This window comes from Paroedura picta, chromosome 17 (genome assembly GCF_049243985.1).
Source record: "Paroedura picta isolate Pp20150507F chromosome 17, Ppicta_v3.0, whole genome shotgun sequence".
NCBI classification, from domain to species: domain Eukaryota; kingdom Metazoa; phylum Chordata; class Lepidosauria; order Squamata; family Gekkonidae; genus Paroedura; species Paroedura picta.
The window spans coordinates 8,362,988-8,382,417 of NC_135385.1; the positions used below are offsets into that span (position 1 = coordinate 8,362,988).

At 47.3% G+C, this 19,430-nt stretch overlaps 1 protein-coding gene across 7 annotated transcripts in view; it reads right to left on the reverse strand.

Annotated features, from left to right (window-relative positions):
• CHLSN (cholesin) overlaps positions 1–15,577 on the reverse strand; it is a 95,693-nt gene extending 80,116 nt beyond the window's left edge. Inside the window, exons 1-3 of one of the 7 annotated variants that reach the window (XM_077316517.1) lie at positions 11,835–11,926; positions 10,000–10,062; positions 8,679–8,793 (exon numbers count right to left, since the gene is read on the reverse strand). In XM_077316517.1, the coding sequence (XP_077172632.1) occupies positions 8,679–8,792 (114 nt within the window). In that variant the 5' untranslated portion in view covers position 8,793; positions 10,000–10,062; positions 11,835–11,926. Of the gene's footprint in view, positions 1–4,293; positions 4,384–8,678; positions 8,794–9,999; positions 10,063–11,421; positions 11,588–11,834; positions 11,927–15,552 lie in introns of those variants that run through there. The other 6 variants (XM_077316515.1, XM_077316519.1, XM_077316520.1 and 3 more) reach the window with 6 other exon arrangements.
• Positions 15,578–19,430: the final 3,853 nt, after the last annotated feature.

Below are 19,430 nucleotides of genomic sequence, written 5' to 3' on the forward strand. Positions count from 1 at the left end.
CCTTCTCTCTCATGCCCAGAGCCTCCATATTCAAAAGAGCGGTCATGGATCCAGCTTCTATCCATGCCCCGCAGGTGCAAGGCAGAATTCACCTGTAATTTCATTTCTTGCTGACTTATCCTCATTTCTACATCGTTCTTGCAGAACGATCCTAAACAGAGTTATAGTCTTTAAGTCTGCAGAAACAAAGGGGCTTAGAAGGCATGCAACTCTGCCTAGGATTGCGTTGTGTGTATAAACATGCAAATAGCTTTTTAATTTTGTTTGTTGTACAGCACTTCAAACACTTGTTCATTAGATAAGACAAGCAAGACTGATTAATGGACTTCCTAATGAACTCCACCAAGACACAGGAAAAACATGCCCTAATGGACTTGCCAATGAACTCCACCCAGACACAGGAAAAACACTTCCTAGTTTCAGTCCATCCCACGACGGACTCCCAGATAAGACAGGAATGTGATGTGTTACACACAGTCAACCTGGGAAGTACATAAAATGCCCAGCTATTGTCAGGGTTACTGGCAAAAAAACAGGGACTAAAACCACCAGACCACGGCCACACAGCCTGGAAAACCCAAAACAACCCAACACAGCTACCCTTTGAAAGCATTTTTTAAAACTGTTTTGGAAATGTTGAATTAGAACATAAGCCCTAAACTGGGACTTATAGCGGGATCTGCTTAACCCTGCCGTTCAAACCCTGCTTTCAATGGTCTAGATTGGGGTGGCCAAACTGGGGCTCTCCAGGTATCCATGGACTACAATCATCATGAGCCCCTGCCAGTGTCTGGAGAGCCACACTTCAGCCAACACTAGTCTAGATTCTAGGATCAGGAAGATACTAAGTAAGAGGTAAAGCGTACCGTCAAGTCACAGCTGAGTTAGAGAGACGACATCCTGGGGTTTTCAAGGAAAAGAGTGTGATTTCAAAAAGGCTGACCCAAATGCTATTGGGATGCTCTTAATTTATTTTAACAAGACTATCCCCTACTGTAATAAAAGAAAACAAAGTACCCTGTGGGTGTTGAGACACCCAAGGACTACACGGGCAGTGGCCAAGTCCTCTCGCCACGATATTTTCCTTAAAGAAATAAAGAATCCTTATTTGTTGCTCAACACCACTGGATCAAAAGGAAAGGAGATTGTGAGAGTCGAAGACAAGGTGCATGCATGGAAGCATCTCTTGATTTCACTGCAGGCAGAAATTCAGGAGCAAAGATTTACCTGCCTCACAAGGTGCCTATTGTGGGGAAGAGGCAAGGAAGTCTGTAAGCCACTAAAAGTAGAGAAAAGCAGGTTTAAAAAACTGACTCTTCTCATTCATCTCCTTGTTTGGACATCTGTGTTTACCAGGAAGACTAACTCTTGTTTTTAGATCTCTTTTTAAGACAGTGGGATGGGATGGAAGCAGGCATGGTGGCCTTGATGTGAGACAGCATGTTAGACTCGATGGACCACTGGTCTGGTCCAGAAGGGCTCTTCGTATGTATAGCCTGATGACCTCATCTGATCTCAGAACCCAAGCAGACTTGGTACATTGATGGGAGACTACCAAGGAAGGCTCTGCAGAGAAAGGCAATGGTTAACCACCTCTGCTTATCTCCTGCCTCGAACGTCCCTTGTAGAGGTTACCTTATGTCAGTCATAACTTGACGGCACCTAGATACATACATGTAAGACAATGACATTACATCTCAAGGATGACAGTATCATTATGATCTCAGAATTTTCTTCCACAATGGAGAATACCGCTTGGTTTGTACCGGGTTTGACTAGCTTCCCCCTTGACCACTCTACTGATTTTTTTTTTCAGTTTGAAGAAAAGAGGAACTTGGCTGACCCTTGCATTAAAATCACGCAGTCTCCTTTGGGCTTAGACCCCTGGACTTCGACCACATAGTTGTCACTCACAGGCTGCAAGGTCCTGAGAGCCTCAGAGACTTGAATGAGGGGGCGGGGAGGGAAACTACATTACTGCGGCTGGATCCAGAGCAGGCAAGTGTCTCCACAAACAACAGCAGAAAGGATCGGGGGAGAACCTTCCAAGAGCCAGAGAGTAAAGGATTGACACATTTCCTTAAAAGTCACTGAGTGTAGGAATTTTGATGAATTTTTTTGTGTGCAGTTTACGAACTGTTAACACATGGAACTCACTGCTGCAGGACGTGAAGGTGTCTACAAGCACAGAGAGCTTCAAGGGACTGGATGAGCGTCAGTGGCTTGATCCTGTAGTGTGGTTAAGAGTGGTGGCTTCCAATCTGGCGAGCTGGGTTTGATTGCCTGCTCCTCCACATACAGCCAGCTGGGTGACCTCAGGCTACTCACAGGCCTGGCAGTGTTGTTCTCACAGAGCGGTCCTATCAGAGCTCTCTCAGCCCCACCTACCTCACAGGGTGCCTGTTGTGGGGAGAGGAAGGGAAGGAGATCGTAAGCCCTAAGGGTAGTGAAAAGCAGGGTATAAAACCCAACTCTTCCTTCTTTTATTAGCTTCCACATCTAAATGGAACACTGTCCACATATCAACGTGGGCCATCCATCAACCACCGAGGGCCATCCAGTCCAGCCCCCTCCCCTTATCAGGGCCTTAAAAATCACACATTCCTGACAGGCGCTCATCCAATCTCCTCCTAAAAACTTCCAATGAAAGAAGAACGAAGTAAGCATTTTCAGCTGCTTTGGGACTCCTCCGGGTAGTGGAAAGTGGCATATAAATGCAAACTCTTCTTCTTGAGAGCCAGCGTGGTATATTGGTTAATAGCAGTGGACTCTAATCGGGAGAACCGGGTTTGATTCCCCACTCCGCCTCCACATGCAGCCAGCTGGGTGTCCTTGGGCCAGGCACAACTCTCTTAGAGTTCATATCACAGAGCAGTTCTCTTAGAGCTCACTCTCCCCTACTGACCTCACAGGGTGTCTGATGTGGGGAAAGATGTTTTAGGCTGCATTTGTACTCCTTTGGGTAATGAAACGGTGGGTATATAAAAGCAGCTTGCGTTTGTGTGTGAATTAGGAGTATTTGTACAGTTGGGGAGTGGAGGGAGAGGGGGAGATATATCTTTTCGCTGGCTTTGCCCGGCTTAGTTCCAAGACTGCAAGGAACTAAGATGTTGAAACAACAGCCTGCTCTGTTCTACCCCCACCCCGAAGCTGTCTGCTGAGCAGGGCTGTTTGTGGAACAGTCGGGAGTGGTCCCAGCACAGTCTGCTGGTCACACGGTGAGCCGGTCCCTGGAGGGCTGCAGGAACACAATCGTCCTGCCGATGGAAAGCGCGATAAGTTCCAACAATATTAAAATTTACCTAATGTTTTGTTTTCCCTACAAGGGGAGGGGGAGGGAACCACTATTGTTAGCCTGGGGACGTCACAAGGGAAGCGAGGGAAAAGGTGACAATGGTCTCTCGGCAGCGGCAAAAGAAATTGGGCTCCCTACAAAACAACACACGGAGACGGGGAACACAGTTCGAAACCAGCCACCGGCGGTCGAAAAGGAAAAGCAGAGAACCTGGACGCATGATGCTGCTTCGAAGCGACGCTCGCAAAAATGGAGGGTGCGTCTGGCCCTGAGGAGAACACCAGGGCCTTTTCTGTGTTACGATGGTCAGGAAAGGATCTGGGAGGCCCGGGCTCAACCCCACCTCCTCCTGATCTGCCAGGGAAGCTCACTGGGGGACCATGGACGAGTCACAGCCTTTCAGCTTAACCTACCGCCCAGGGTTGTTGTGAGGAGAACAACATAAGCCACTTGGGGTCTCCGCTAGGGAGAAGGCCGGCCCCAGGGAAGCATGCCTGGCCTTGACCAGGGCCTTTTCGGTCCTGGCCCCGACCTGGTGGAATGAGCTCCTGGGTGAGCTGCGGGCCCTGAGGGAGCTTTCAAAATTCCGCAGGGCCTGCAAAACGGAGCTCTTCCGCCAGGTCTACGGTTGAGGCCGGGGACAGCGAGGAAGATCAGCGTGGCCCCCCTGCAGCGGTCAGTGTCATCTTGACCCTCTTTCTTCCCCCCTGGAGGTAGGGAGGGGAGGGTGCAGGGGGTGCAGGGAGGCTGAGGAGTTGATTTGGCCATGTTGTTGCTGCTTTTATTGTGTTTTATTGTCTGTTTTATAAGGACGTATTTGTAACCTGCCACAAGCCATTCCGGGAGTGGTGGGCAATAAATTAAAGAACAACAACAACAGCAATAATAAACAGCAACCGATATGGAAGTAATGCAGCTCCCAATTTCGATCCGGACTTTGGGGATGAAGCCGAAGAGACGCTTCCGCTGTTCAACACAACAGAACCTTTTTGTCTTACCTTCCACTGCCATCTCCCCCCTCTTCCCGCCACGAGGGACGCAGTGATGCCCGGGGCTAAGAATAGACAGGGCCGTGCTGAGCCAGCTGCCCTGGCTGGCTGGCAACAGAGGAGAGCTGCCAATTCGACTTTGCTCCGAGGGACTGAGGCCGCACAGTTTTATCTTATTATCTCGGGAGGTTGCCTGGCTGGCCGTTAACGAGCGGCTCGGGTGAATTTGGTGGGGAAATTATGGGATGATTAGATTTTTAAAAAGCAAAACCATATTCGCCTTGACCGTGTCGACAGCCACCGTGGAATGCCAGTGTCCGGCTTGAGACACACAGGATGCGGTTTCTCCCTCAAAATCCCACCCTCTTTAGACGTTTCTCTCCCTTGTTCCTGATGTTATTTCCTCTTACTGTGGCTGTGGCCGCTCCTCCACATGCAGCCAGCTGGGGAACCTTGGGCTAGTCACTGTTCTCTTAGTGCTGTTCACACAGTGAAGTTCATCCAGAGCTCTCCCAGCCCCATCTACCTCACAGCGTATGTTGTAGGGAGAGGAAGGGAAATTGCCTTGGGACTCCTTCGGGCGGTATACAAAAATCAGCTTTTCTTAAAAACAAAACTTTGGAACTAGCCTCCCAACACAAAATATTCCAGAGTGATCTCAACGCCTCGCAACGCACCAGAGTTTCTGGCTTCTCTGACCTGCTCTGGGTGCGCCCTGGAAGCCTGAAGGCTACTTCCTGCCTCTTTGTCCGCCAGCATTACAGTGTGCTTTTGGCTCTCAGGCAAATCCAGGAGTCTTCCTGGCTCCGAAAGCCAAGAGTCCTGCTTATTATAACTTTCTTAGAACGGACCTTTGGGTGGCCAGGATCTGTTATGACAAGGCCACTTTCCGACAGGAAGAACAGAAGCCCTTTGTCGGGACAGCCTAGTGATAACCCGGTGAGACCTCCCAGTGACAGCTGCTGTTTTGTGGGGACCACTCGGATCCCCCAGGCTGGTTCGATCTAAGCGGGTTTCAGAAACTAAGCAGAGCCAGGCCCTTTTAATACCAAGGAAGACTGGGGTCATTCCACCAGGTCGGGGCCAGGACCAAAAAGGCCCCAGCCTGGGTCGAGGCCAGGTATACCTCCCTAGGGCCAGGGACTTTCAAGAGTTAAGGGCCCTGCAGTGGGCATAAGCAGACAAGTAGTAAAGGAACATGAGAAAGAAGCAGCTTGACCCACCGATGAGTTACGCGCATTCTCCAGCACACAATTTGGAAATCCTCGCAAAACATCCATGGATTCTCATGGGAAGCTGCCAGATACGAAGAGAATCACAAGAAAACATGCCTTCGGCAATTAAAACTCACTCAGGGAAAAGGGTGAGATCAGCCAAATATTTTTAAACGCTGTAAATCTTCGGCTGATTGGTTTCTAGGGATTTTCAAAACGCGTTTGTGATGTTACATCTTAAGGATACAGCACTGAAAACAGAAAGAGAACCCTATTTTTTAAAAAAAATCCAAGCTCCCTACTACCTGAACTCAGCCTAAAGACGGTATAGAAAACCCAAACTACAGGAAAACCCAAACTACAGCCGACTTGTCAGTTAATGCCCAATGAAGAATGCCTAACCTTTTGAAACACGGCTAAACAAGTACACAAAATATTGTGTTTATACCAAAAACAGTTGGAGACGCACGCTTTTTGCCTGGGAAAACCATTTTCAAAGTAGGATCTGTTTTCCCAGCTGCAGATATGCTTTCCTGGGAAATTTGTTCAGTCCTTAACAAAAATATTCAAAGGAATGCAAAAATTATTCAGCCTAATCTAAGCATGTATGTGTTTCACATTCTTTGCACACTTGCTGCAAACCGCCGGTCTTTTACGAAGGCTGCGTGAACGATGACAGCGTGCAATCACAGATAAATGAAACCGCGGTGCCAACCCATGTAGCAAGTGATCTACTTGCTTCACACGATTACTTTAATCCTTGCTTACAGGAAGTGTGCTCCCTCCCTCCATTGAGGGTTCACACGGCCCTAGTTGTCTTAGGGACAGCTGCTACAAGCAACTGGCTCCCTAGAAGCTACAGGAGGACTGATACAAAGTAGGTTTATCAGCAAGCACGGCTGTTCCTCAAAACACATTTGTGGGGACATGAAAAGTCTTATATCGTTCTCCTAGTCTCTTTTTTGCCCTCACAGCAACCCTGTGAGGTAGGGCCAGCTATGAGTGAGTGACTGGCCCAAGGTCTTCAGAAGAGCTTCCATGGTAGAGCAAGGAATACATCCCGAGACGCCCAGATCCTAGCCCAACACTTTGATCAATAAATGGACGGGGGCTCTCAAGATTGAGGAAAGTCGGAGAGTAAGTTAATGTTGTCTTAGTGACATCAGAGAAGAAGACAGAATCAAGCCCAAGAGACAGTTCCCCCCCCCCCCCAAAAAAAAGCTATATATCAACCAGGGTTTGTGCACATCAAAAACTGAGAATTTGATTTTGTTGTTCTTGGATTCTGATTCGCACATTTCTAACGGAATTGCTGCATTTGCTTTTGCCGCTAAGAACTGTTAGCCAAATTGCCAAATATTGCGTCCAAGTATATACTGCTCAAAATGCTCAATTAAGGATCTATAAAAGGTCCCTTGAAGAAGGATTGTAATTTTTTTTTGTTTACATGTTGTTTTATTTTTACACTTATTGTCCAGCTATAAATTTTTTTTAGAACTATTAGACTTATTCTCTGCTGCAACGTCCTAGCACACAGCAAAATGCATCGCATTTTATTCTCACTTCTCTTCCTCTTAATATCGGTTAACACATTTTATGTGGCCAAAGTGCCATAGAGAATAAACTAAACTTTGGTTCTTTAGGGCAGCAAAACAAGGAACAAGGCCACCGTTATCTCTTAGGCTCCAGTTGTGTACCCTGAAGTTCTCAAACTCTAGGAATTGCCACTTAGTAGCATGTGAACTTGCAGAAAAGGACTATCACAAAAACCTCCGGACAAGCTGCTTGCCCTTCTCTGTTTGGCAAAGGCCACGACTTCACCCCTACAGGACGGAGGAGGCAGGGGGCATGAGAGGAATTTCCTCTCCTCTCAGCAGGATCGGCCTTGTCCTGCTAACAAGAGCCAGATTGTGGGATGCAAGAAGAGTACCAAAGGGCTGCTTCACATGTGATGTTCCTTTTCTTAAGGGAGAAAAAAGTATATATGTATATCGTAACATCTGAAGCGCTGTACAAGCATTTTCCCACTGGGGAATGTAAAGTAATATACAAGTTTTCAGCGCTTTCACCATCTATAAGCAGCGGTGTAGTGGTTAAGAGCAGCAGCTTCTAAACTAGATTCTGGATTATTCCCCACTTTGCCTCCACGGGCAAGCAGCTGGGTAACTCTGGGGCAGTCACAGTTCTCTCAGAGCTCTCTCAGCCTCACCTGCCTCACAGGGTGTCTGACGTGAGGAGAGGAAGAGAAGGCGATTGTAAGCCACTTTTCCTTTGGTAGTGAAAAACCAAATCCTTCAGTGGGTTGCAGCTGGTGACTTTTACACAGTCCAGAAAATATCGAAGGAATACACTTCTATCTGTTTTCACAGAAGCCAGAGATGTTCTAACTGGAAGTAGCCACCAAGACCCAGTCTGACAGAACTTCAAGCTTCCCTCTCTGAGATCACATATGCCTATGCCTGCCTGCAACATAACACATTATGCCCGTTCCTCTATGAATGTTACTGTGTGTGAATTAGTTGGCCCACTTGTTTCAAAGCATGTGGGCATCTCAACATCAGTGAAATTATATTTTTAACAAATACATGGGGAAAGTCTTTCAGCTCCGAAGCTTCTGCCAAACTGCTGAGTTCTTCCATGCATTCTGTAAATGTGAATGATTGGGCTAGATTCTTGAGAATCTAAAGATTTAAGAAACACTAAAGATTTAAGACTGTTACTCAATTTATGACAAAGAGGTATCATCCATGGGCCCCCAAGTTCATTCGGCTTGTTTTCCACTCAATAAAACAAAGGACTTTGTCACACAAGTTAACAACACAAGCATGGCTGACTTATCTGTTAGGTGCAGTAGGGCCCATGAAAATGTTTTCAACCTCTTTCAAAATCAGCAGGGAAAAAATGAACTTTTCCAGTTGAAGAAAACTCTCATCAGAGAAAAAACAAACGGAAATGTTTAGGGCCCATGAAAATGTATTAAATCTTGCCTAAGACGGAAAAGTGGAAATATCAAAAATAATTTTTAGTATTGATATTATTCTGTTGGGATGGGCCCATAAATGTCATCCTGTGGCCATGAAAACATGTAGGGTAGCACGGAATAGATCTCAGGATTTGCCTCTTTTCTGAACACACAAAAACCACTCTGCAAACTGAACAACTTCCTTTCTGTCCACTCACCTCGGCTTTCTGTCTTTTCAAACACGGCTCATTTGCTGGTGGGTCCCGTTCTGCCGTGAGGCGCTTTGTTTTTTTACTTTTCTTCATGACCACACTTTTCTTGTGGTTTCCCATTCTGAAATAAACAATTAAAAGGAAGTTGGTGTTTTCTGCTTTGTGTGTGGTTTCTAAAGATGTCAATTACCAGCTCCACATAGGAAAAACATCCAGCAACTTCCTCTTTTCCCAGGAAACTGACATAAGCTAGACAGAAACAGAAGGTGCTCTCAAAAATCCCAAAACTGTCTTAGAAAAGCTGGTCTAACGTTATTAATCTTCTCATTAGGGAATCCATAATAAACGTTCTTAGTGTTGTTCATGCTTTGAACCCTGCTGTTATTCACACCTCTGGGTGCCTCCTAAATAGACTTACCTCCTTCTAACCTCACTGTTTTCAATGGATTTAGACAGTTATAATTTCATTTAGGATTGGACAGCAGAAGCCATACCTTCTGCTTTGACTAACAGGATGCCTTTAAAGCCTTTTTCTCTTAAACGTGGCATCATTTAAGATGTTTGCAGTTTGTTTTCCTGCTTAACAAGGCTTAGGGTTGAGCTCTGCTTTACTATTTACACTTATTTATTTATTCTGCAGACAGCAAAAGTCACAAACAAGGAAATACTAGAGCTCACTGATAGATTAATGGAAGGCAAAATCATGAAAATCTCGCTCATTGACTTTGGCTACAGCATGTGATCCAACTTGTTGGAGAACGCAATTAGGCTAGGACTGGTCTGTGGTAAAAGGAAAACAAGCCGACAAAGGACACGGTAATTAGACACGATCAACATAAACACTGGCCAGAGCATCATACAACTAAAATAAGCAACGCAAGATCGAAAGATGTGCAGACAGCTGAGCTACAGAATTGCCAAGAGTCAGACACAATCATCATCATTTAAAATATTGGTAATCCACCGCTGCCCACCCGCCCAGAAAGCTCATGGCAGCTATGGTTGAGGCCAATGGCAGCTTTGAAAAACTGCAGGCCTCTCTTCTCTCCATATCCTTCCCCTTACTTTGAACTTCCCCTCATTCTGGCAAACATATAATTGAAAACAGCAAAAATGCCAGTTAGACAACCGAGATAGTGGAAATGGAGAAGTCCCATTGTTTTACAATGTCTTTATTGAAATGGTTTTACTATGTAATTTCATGTTGTAACCCTCCCGAGCCCACTTGCGAGGAGGGACGCTCTAGAAAATTAACAATAAGTAAATACTTTCCACAGAAGCACGCTGGGAGACCGTGGGTGAGTCCCACACTTTCAGCCTAACCTACCTCACAGAGTGGTTGTGAGGATGAAACGGAGAACAAGAGAACAGTGTGGATCACTTTGGTTTCCTGTCGAGGAGAAAGGCAGGTTGTAAGTGGAGTAAATAAATACAGTAATTGTATCCTACCCTATTTTCAAGGAGCTCATGAGAGCTCACATGGCTCTCCCTTCCATTCTTGTTTACTCTGAAATAATACGGAAGCCCAGCTCCCCTCCCTCATCCACCTTTGGGGGTCACCATCCTCCAGGTAGAGGCAGGATAGGTTGCCAGGTATGCACTGGGAAATACCTAGAGGTATGGAAGGTGGAGCTTGAGGAGGGCAAAGTTTTGGAAGGGGCCTCAGTAGGGTATAATGCCATAGAATAGTTTCCAAAGCTGCTATTTCTCCTGTCACCTGGAGATGAGCTGTAATACCGGGAGATCTCCATTCACCACCTACACCAGCTACTCTTATATTAGAATTACTGGTTTCTGAATTGTTTTAATCTGTGCTGTTATGTTTAACTGTGTATTCAACCTTTCATTGTATTAATTCTTATCTTATTTTATTTCTTATATATTTTGATTTGATGTAAGCCACTCTCAGCCAGCTGCGCAAATAAATAAACCTTGTTTGTTTAATGTTGTTCTGAAGGAGTCAAAGATGTGCAAATAAACATTAGCCAATGGGCATCCGGTAATTGCCTAGTTGCAACAAAAAGTGTGCAGCAGCAGCACCTATCCGTGTCTAATGGCTCCTATGTAGAAGAACTCTTTCCTGTGAGCCAAAAAACTACAAGCACCCATTCTGCAAAAGTTGGTTAACACACTTCCAATTAGCTTCTGCAGCCAGGTTTTCCTATTTCTACTTGGAAGTGTATTTCTATGGAAGTGTATTATCCAACAAGCGCAGAATGGGCGAAGGAGCTTCTTTTACCAGCATCTAGCTCAGGGGTGGCACATGCTGGCAGGTGCTCATGGGAACTGTAGTCCACGAGCATCCAGAGAGCTAGTTTGACCACCTAACATCTTGGAGAGTCCTTAAACTAGGCAGTTACCAGATTGGCTAATTTTTGTTTACACCAACTCTGAGCAAACAACATGGAAAACTTTCCACCCCCCCCCCCCCGCGTATCTTCATTGCTTCTTATGGTTTTCCTGCATTATTTAGCTACACACACCGTTCAGGTCAACCTAGGACTCAAGCCCTGCCAGACTCTATGGTAAACCACAGAGTTGGGGACCAAAGGTCCCCCTTCCCAAACCTCCAAGGGCTTCCCAAACAAGGGGGGCCTTCAGCCTCCCCTCTGCAAAACCCACAAGTCTCCAGGGGCAGGGAGTCCCGCAGGTGTGAGTGGGAAAAGCCCTCTCCTTTCACGCCTCTGCCCCCTCAGCCCACGGGGGAAGAGGGACAAAATGGCGCCTCTCGCCTCCCCTCCAAACCCACCTCAGGCAGAAGCCCGCCTTTTCTGCCCGCGCGCCTTCCTCCTCTTCCTCGCGCACGCTTCAACTCAGCCCCACGCTTGCCGCCTCAAGCCCCCCTCGCGCCGCCATTGGCTCGCGAGCCCGGCCCGCGCCCTCTTATTGGGCCGGGAACGCCCGCTGGGCCAATGGGAGCTCCCCGCCGCTATAAAGCCCCGCCCCCGCTCCCTCTCGCCCATTGCCGGGCGCTTCATGTCCTCTTATTGGACAGCCCCCCCGTCGGTTATCCGCACTGGGCCAATAGGAGCTCCCTGCCACTTTAAAGCCCCGCCTCCCCCGCTCACTGTTTCCTCCAGCGCATCATCTCCCCCTCGCTTGCGGTTTAAAGCCCACCTCGCTCTGCCATTGGCTCCCCAAGGACGGCGCGCCGCCTCTTACCGGACCTCCCCCTCGTCTGTTAGATCCCTTCGGCCAATGGGAGCTCTCTGCCGCTTTAAAGCCCCGCCTTCCGCCCGCTGTTTCCCTCCACGCGTCTTCGCCTGAGCCGCGGCGGAGAGGCGGGGCTGCGAAGAGTGGCGCTTTGCGATGACGATGCCACTCGCGACGGGCCAAGAAGGGAGGGGGGAAGCGTACGGCGACTCCCGCTCTCCCTATTGGTCGCCAGCCTGTTCTTCTTCAGGCGGCTGGGAGTGACGTCACCCCCTCCCGCAGGGCTGCCGCGGCGCCCCTCCCCCGTGTAGCAGGATGCGCCAAACTGGGGCAGGCTCTCGCCGGGCGCAAAGAGAAGGCGGGGCCAGTTCAGAGAAAGTGGAACGGGGCGATGGGTTACTAATATGTCCCCCTTTCACGGACACTCACTCAGTGGCCTTGGGACCGCCAGGCTCAGCATTGCCTACCTCACAAGGTCGTCGTTGCAAATGTTGGTCTGAGGCTGCAGAGCTAAGCTGGAGTCCAGGGGCACCTTTAAGACTAGCAAAGTTTAATTCTGGGGATAAGCTTTCCTGTGCATGCAAATTGTCGGTCTTAAAGATTTTGCACATAGGAAAGTTTACGCCCAGAATTAAACTTGGTTGGTCTGAAAGGAGCCCCTGGACTCCAACTTAGTGCTTGCTTTGAGAATGGGCCATTCCACCTCCTTAAATAAATACAGCTGCATATTTATTTGACACATTTATATTTCCTTCGCTTCGCCCCCCACACCCTCCCTGGAATTTAACCCAAACAAACGGTTACCCTATAAACTCAGCTTGTCACTTCTGTTTTATTTCTGCCTGGTCTGTTAATTTACTGCCCACCTACCTCTAATGGTTAAGGGAATTCTCTTTCTATCTGACGAAAGCCCCGGACCTGATCTTTGCTGCTTCAGACCAACATGGCCACCCACCCAAATTAAACTGAAGCCCGCAAACTCAAGGAATGCACGTTTTGTTCCTTCTCACCAAGGCTATCATAACTCAGAGTCCAGGGGCATGTGCAAACTAACAAAGTTTCATTCACAGTATACGTTTTCATGTGCATACACGCTTCATCGATGGCTTTCAAAAGGATGGAGACAAATTTGAGTCCACTAGCACCTTTAAGATCAAGTGTCATTCAAAATATATGCTTCCGTGTGCATGCACACGTCTTCAAAAGTGTATTCCATCAACTCATTGAAGGGAGAGGTCCGTTGATGGCTACCCCCTCCCCGGAAGACTACAAGGAACCTCAATGCTCAGGTGCAGTCAACCTCTGGGCCTGTACTAGGGAAAGGTTTTGTCCCCCATGCGTTGTTGTTGTTTACCGTGAGAGAGAAGATGCTGGATGAGATGGACCAGCAGAGCTTATAGATTGGGGTGGGCAGCTGTATTGGTTTGAAGCTTGAAGTAGAAAGTTTCATTCTGGGGGGTCAGCTTTCATGTGTAAGCACGTTTGTGATTCTGCACATGAAAGCTTATCTCTGGAAGAAAACTTGGCTGGTCTTAACAGTGCCACTGTTCTCAGACTTGGTTCTTCTTCTCAGCTCTTCTTATGTTCCCTTGGTTTCTTTCTCCAAGAAACTCAGCAGTCGGGAGAGCAATCTCTTTGGCTTATTTACCTTTTTGTCCTCTTGCTCTACTGAATCAACATGGCTGTTTTATCTTAACGGGGTTGTAAAAAAATCTCCAGCGGGCCTGTCAGCTTTTTATAGAAACAAAGAGAAGGCAGAAATATTTTAATTAAAAAAAATGTAAGCCTTGCCTCAGGAACATTCCAAACCACCCCAGTCGCCAGTGGTTCTGAAAATTACAGGCATATTGGCGTTATTTTACCCCCAAGCTGTCTAAGTTTGGGTGTTAAGCTATCAGTAGGGGTAACAATAGATTTTAAAGACTAACTTTCCGCTGACACCAGATGTATTTCTTCTAGGATTGATAGAGGAGAAACTGGAAAACAGTTTAGCTTAGCTTTTCTGTATGACAACAGTTGTAAGGCCTGGACCAGAACTGTGGTAGTTGAAGCTGTTTCAACTTACTGAAATTGCTAAATTCACATCCTTGATCAGAGACAAGACAACAAGTTCCCTTATGGTTAATTGGAAATCTCTTATTGACATTGCAAGAAAGAAAGGGGTGTGTGTGATTGGATGACTCATGGCTTTAGCAATTAAAGAAGAAGAGTTGTTTTTTTATATGCCACTTTTCTCTACCCGAAGGAATCTCAAAGCGGCTTATATTCACCTTTCCTTCCTCTCCCCACAACAGACACCCTGTGAGGTGGGTGAAGCTGAGAGAGCCCTGATATTCCTGCTCAGTCAGAAGAAGACTCTTATTTGCCACTTTTCTCTACCTGAAAGAGTCTCAAAGCGGCTTACATTCACCTTCCCATTCCTCTCCCCACAACAGCCTGTGAGGTGGGTGAGGCTAAGAGAGCCCAGATAGAACTGCTTAGTCAGAACAGCTCTGTCAGTGCTGTGGCAAGCCCAAGGTCACCCAGCTGGCTGCATGTGGAGGAGGAGCAGGGAATCAAACCCAGCTGGGTAAATTAAAAGTTGGCGCTCCTAATCTCAAAACCAAGCTGGTTCTGAAAGTAAAGAAAGTAAATGTTGAATTAATTTTAAGTTTTAAGAAGCAGGTTTGATATGATAAGTATGAAGTACAGATTATAGTTTGTGAACTGACTGGCTGGAGACTTAAAAATTAATGTTGACATATCTGCTCTCCCCCCCTTTTCTCCTCTGAGGAACATGAGGGTGACGTGGAAGTAGGCAAAATCCTAGGAAATCGCCCTAATTCTGCTGTAACTTTGACAGCTCTTTCTGCCAAGTCAAAGTCAGCATGCTCCACCGTGTGGCCATTTCTAGAATTGCAACCTAGGAGAACATTAGAAAATCCTCTTGAAAATCCCTTCCCCTAACTATTAAATGTGTGTATGCATGTATGTCAACTTCATTGCGTACGGACACAGGTCTTTGCAAGTCCAAAATGCACAGAGATAAAATACATTTCAATAAATATTTAACACACCGAAAAAGAGAGAGATGAATATATCTAAATTAAAATATTTTCTCAGACAAATTTTAAAATGGCTAAAACCACCTTAAGGAGACACATTAGACAACCAAAGCTGCCAGGGCAAACAAAGATATCCTGTAGAAGATGCTAAAAGCAGTATCTGACAGCAAGCATTTCAACATCTCTAGCCCTAGGGTGTGAGTTCAAAAGACATTCAAGAATCCTAAAAAGTGGGGCATAAAAACTACTGCTTCCTCTCAGCCCATCTACCCCCCCCCCAAAAAAAAAACACACACAACAACAACAGGGACGGGGGGAGGAAGCCTTCATCACACAGAAACACGAAAACATCACAAGCCACTTAATATGAGCCACCAGGATTGTTGTAAAAGACACTCTTAAAAACCAAACTGCCTTGATTACAGATCGATATTGCTTTTAAATACATTTTAAATATCCCTATTATTTGAACTGGGATAATTGAATAATTGGGAATTTTGTAACCCACTTTTTCCTACCTGAACGAGTCTCAGAGGGCCTTACAATCCAGAGGGAAATGGCAGCTGAGAAACCAGAATGAAAATTTCCCCCCCAAATTTAGGACGGCGCACAATTTAGGATGAACACAAGAAACCAGAAGGGGAGGGGAAAAAAATCAAAACAAACCAAACTTATTAACTTACTAAAGTCCCGGGCCGGATTCTCAGCAGCTGAATCGCCTTCCCGGATGCTCTGGTCTGAATTGGCCGCCGGTGACGTCACACGCGCCCCCAGCCAATCCGCTGCGCGTCCGTCTCTTTCCACCGGCTGAACCGGCGTCACGTGACGGGCTCGCTTGTGCTGAGTCAGAGTTGGGAGGGGGGAGCTCCCGGGCCTTTCCTGTCGGCCCGGGTTGCCAATCTCCAGGTGGGGCCTGGAGTTCTCCCGGAATTACAGGGGAATGCCACACTGGAGGGTGGGCTCTTGTGAGGTCGCATCCTGCTGAGGTCCTTCCCTTTGACAACTTCACAAGTTTTGGAGGGTTACCACCCAACCAGGGAGAGCCTGGAGATTTCCCAAATTACAGCTGATCTCCATGCTACACAGGGATCTGTTGTTTTGGAGGAAACAGCGGTTTTGGAGGGCACCACATCTCTGTCCCCTCCTCACGCCCCACAGTCACCAGACTCCAAAATACTACCACCACTCCCCCGCCAAATCTCAGGAATTAACCCTGCAGGAGTTATTCCGAAAGAAAAGTCAAAATCGCCCCAAACACAATCCAGGCGTTGTGTTTTTAACCTCAGACTGCCATGGGAGCTCGCTGGGTGACTTCGGGCCAGACACACACTCTCAGCCTCACCTACCTCGCAGGGCTGTTTTGAAGACAAACTGGAGGAGAGGAGAAAGGGGGTGGGATAGCGAACAGGCTGGGATCTGGGAGAAGTGTCAAGACCTTAAGAGGCTGAGTGTGTGTAACATCATCAGTTCATTACAAAATTACATGACCTTTATTGTGAACAACTTAAACACTTAAAAAATTAAAAACATACATGCACAGTTGACATATATATATAGTGAAGAAGAAAAAGAGTTCTTATATGCCACTTTTCTCTACCTGAAGGAGTCTCAAAGCGGCTTCTATTCGCCTTCCCTTTCCTCTCCGCACAACAGACACCCTGTGAGGTGAAGTGAACTGACTTAATGAACTGGTGATGTTACACAGACACTGTTTGAAGCTGATTTTTTGTGGTTCAGGCTCCAGATAATATTTCCCCCCCTTGGGTTTTGGTAGGATCTAGGAGAGCCAGGTTCAAATTCCTCCTGTGCCACGGAAGCTCTCTGGGGGACCCGGAGCCAATCAAGATTCTGAAAGGGACCATCTGAAAATAAGCAGGCAGTTCCAACTCTATCTTTGCTAAAAACACATCTCCTGTGATGTGTCCCTGCAGGACACTGTCTTCTGCTCAATCATGCACAGTCCAGCTCTTCCCTGCCCCCCACACAACTCACTTCCAACAATCTGCAGGACCTGACATCCCTTTCTGGGCCTGGGGCTGGTGACGTGGGCCCAGAAGGACACGGCGACACCACCTCAGGGTGAGAAAACATCTCCGACCGGCCAGGGAAGCCGAGCTGGCGAAGGAAGGAAGAGGAAAGCGTCACTGTTCGTGGCGCTTAAGTCGTTGCCACGTTTAAGGCCGGGATCAGGGGCGATGGGGTTCGAAAGAGGAGGAGCCGGCCTGCAGATAGCAGCGGGGACGGGGGTGTGAAGGATTTGCCATTCTTGGCGCTTGACGGTAATGCCAGGCAAAGAAGGCGCTCCCCTGGAAGAGGTGGTCCTCGGAGCAGAAAAGGAGAGGATTTACAAATTAGCTAAGGTCTTAAGCGGTATTTTTAGACTCTCTCCTTCTCCTGGCAGGGCTGGAGGCCCAGAGATCCAAGAGCAAAGCTCCAGGCAGGGCCGCTGCTCAGGAGAAGATCCCTTGGACAAATGCAGGGGTTGAGCCGAAAATGATTTGCGGGGATTTAGCCAGGGGTGGGAGGAAACGGCTGGGAAAAGCAAGATTTAATTAGGAGCTGCCGGCTTGCGTTGAGAAGAGGAAAGGCCGGGTGACAGGGACGTCCAAGCGTTCGTGGAGGGAGGGGATGAGAAAGCTGTAATCCGGGAAATAATTCCCCGAGAGGAAGGCCTCGCTGAGTAAAACGAGGCTTGCTTCGGAGTAAACGGCTCCCTGATTTGAGGGGTTTAGAGCATTGCCCTCCTTTCTCTCTCTTCGCATTTTATTACGTGTCAGGCTAGGAGACAGGAGTCCGGGTTCGAATCCCCACCACTGCCCCAGGATCTCACTGGGCGACTTTGGGCTCATCATAAGCTCTCTGCCGGGCCTATTTCGTAGGGCTGTTGTGAGAAAATGGAGGTGGGGAGAAGGATTCTCTAACTGGAGGAGAAAGCAAGATGTAAACAAATGTATGTGAGAGATGCCGGCCATGGGGTTCCCCTGGAAGTACAGCTCTTCTGCAGGGAGCATTGGGGGATATCTAGATCAGATATCTAGCATATCTAGATCAGAATATCCTGGTATTTTCCCAATAATCTCCCCGTGTGTCCTGATTGGTTCAAGTGGAGAATTCCTGCTTTTTTGGGTACGCTTCCTCCCTGCTTACCTTCAGACGAAGAATAACAGTTAGCCAGTTATACTGTTAGAAGTATCTCTCTCCTCTCTCCTATTTATTGTTTCTCTTCTTAAGGACACCAATGCATTGTTTACACAGCCAGTGCTTTACTCCTCCCTGGCCTATTTAAATGCTGCCAGGAATTTTACCCAGCCTCCCAAAATCCCACCGTCTCCAAGCTACACCACCCAAATCTCCCTCCCCGAGCTGGCAGCCCAGCGAGAGAGGAAAGGCCTAAAGGGGGCTGTTTTTAGGAATTTTATTGAGAAGGGACCCAGCCCACAACCCCCTGGAGGACTATATGAGGATCAGGAAAAACAGTAGAGAAGGACACTCTGTTTCCTCCGAATATTAGCTGCCCCTCTCTGAAAACTAGAATTGGGGGAGGCCAAGCTGGCTGACATAATGGAAAGATCTACCTTTTTTAGGACGACAGAAACAAATGAACAACGTTCATCATAAGGAAGATATTTTACTGATTCCAGGGCCAACCAGGAATAACAAGCTTATTTCACAGGGTTACGATTTGTCTAATACTGGAGGGAAACACGGTGAATTAATTGAGATGGTGATCCCCTAAGCCAGGGGTAGTCAACCTGTGGTCCTCCAGATGTCCATGGACTACAATTCTCATGAGCCCCTGCCAGTGTTTGCTGGGTCAGACCAGTGAGGGTCCGTCTAGTCCAGCATCCGGTGAACCTGGCAGGTTTGAGCCCCACCCCTAGATAATAAAAAATGGCAGCCCTGATTTTCCTGCCGCGCCTGTCTTAATTTAGCTGTTCTTTGCAGAATGAGCTGGAATTTATATGTCATTTTCGACAGCCTGGATACTCTGTTCTTCTCCGGATTCGGCTCTGGGAATAATGAATCGAATCTTTCGAGGTAGGTTGCCCCCAAATCAGGACCCCCCAAATCACAGATAATTCTGCCTGGTCAGGGGTCATAGGAAGATACCAGGGCCAGATTCTGACCACCCTTGCGTGGGGGAAGGGCGATAACCTTTCCCACAGCTATGCATTTTAGTAAGCGTAATTTAATTTACAACGCCAACGAATAAAATTAAGGGCCGTATATAACTCCGGGAACACCATAAAAAGGATGCTAACCTGAAAGATAAATATCTAACACTTTAGCCCGGGGGGAGAATGCAAATAAAAGAGAAATATGAGGCGGGCGATTCTGGGTTAATAAATAACCTTAAAGAGAAATAATGAAGAGGACTTCTCCAAGCTTAACGGCTGTCTTAAGATTCATTATTTGGGAAAGGGCTTCTTTCGCATTTTCTCCCGGCAGGCTCTCCACAAATCTGTCCGGTGGCATCGGAATCAGGGCCGTCATTGATCATGTCGCAACCCACCAAGGGGTGGGGAACAGGAGAGATGTCCAGAGATGTTCACTCATGCGC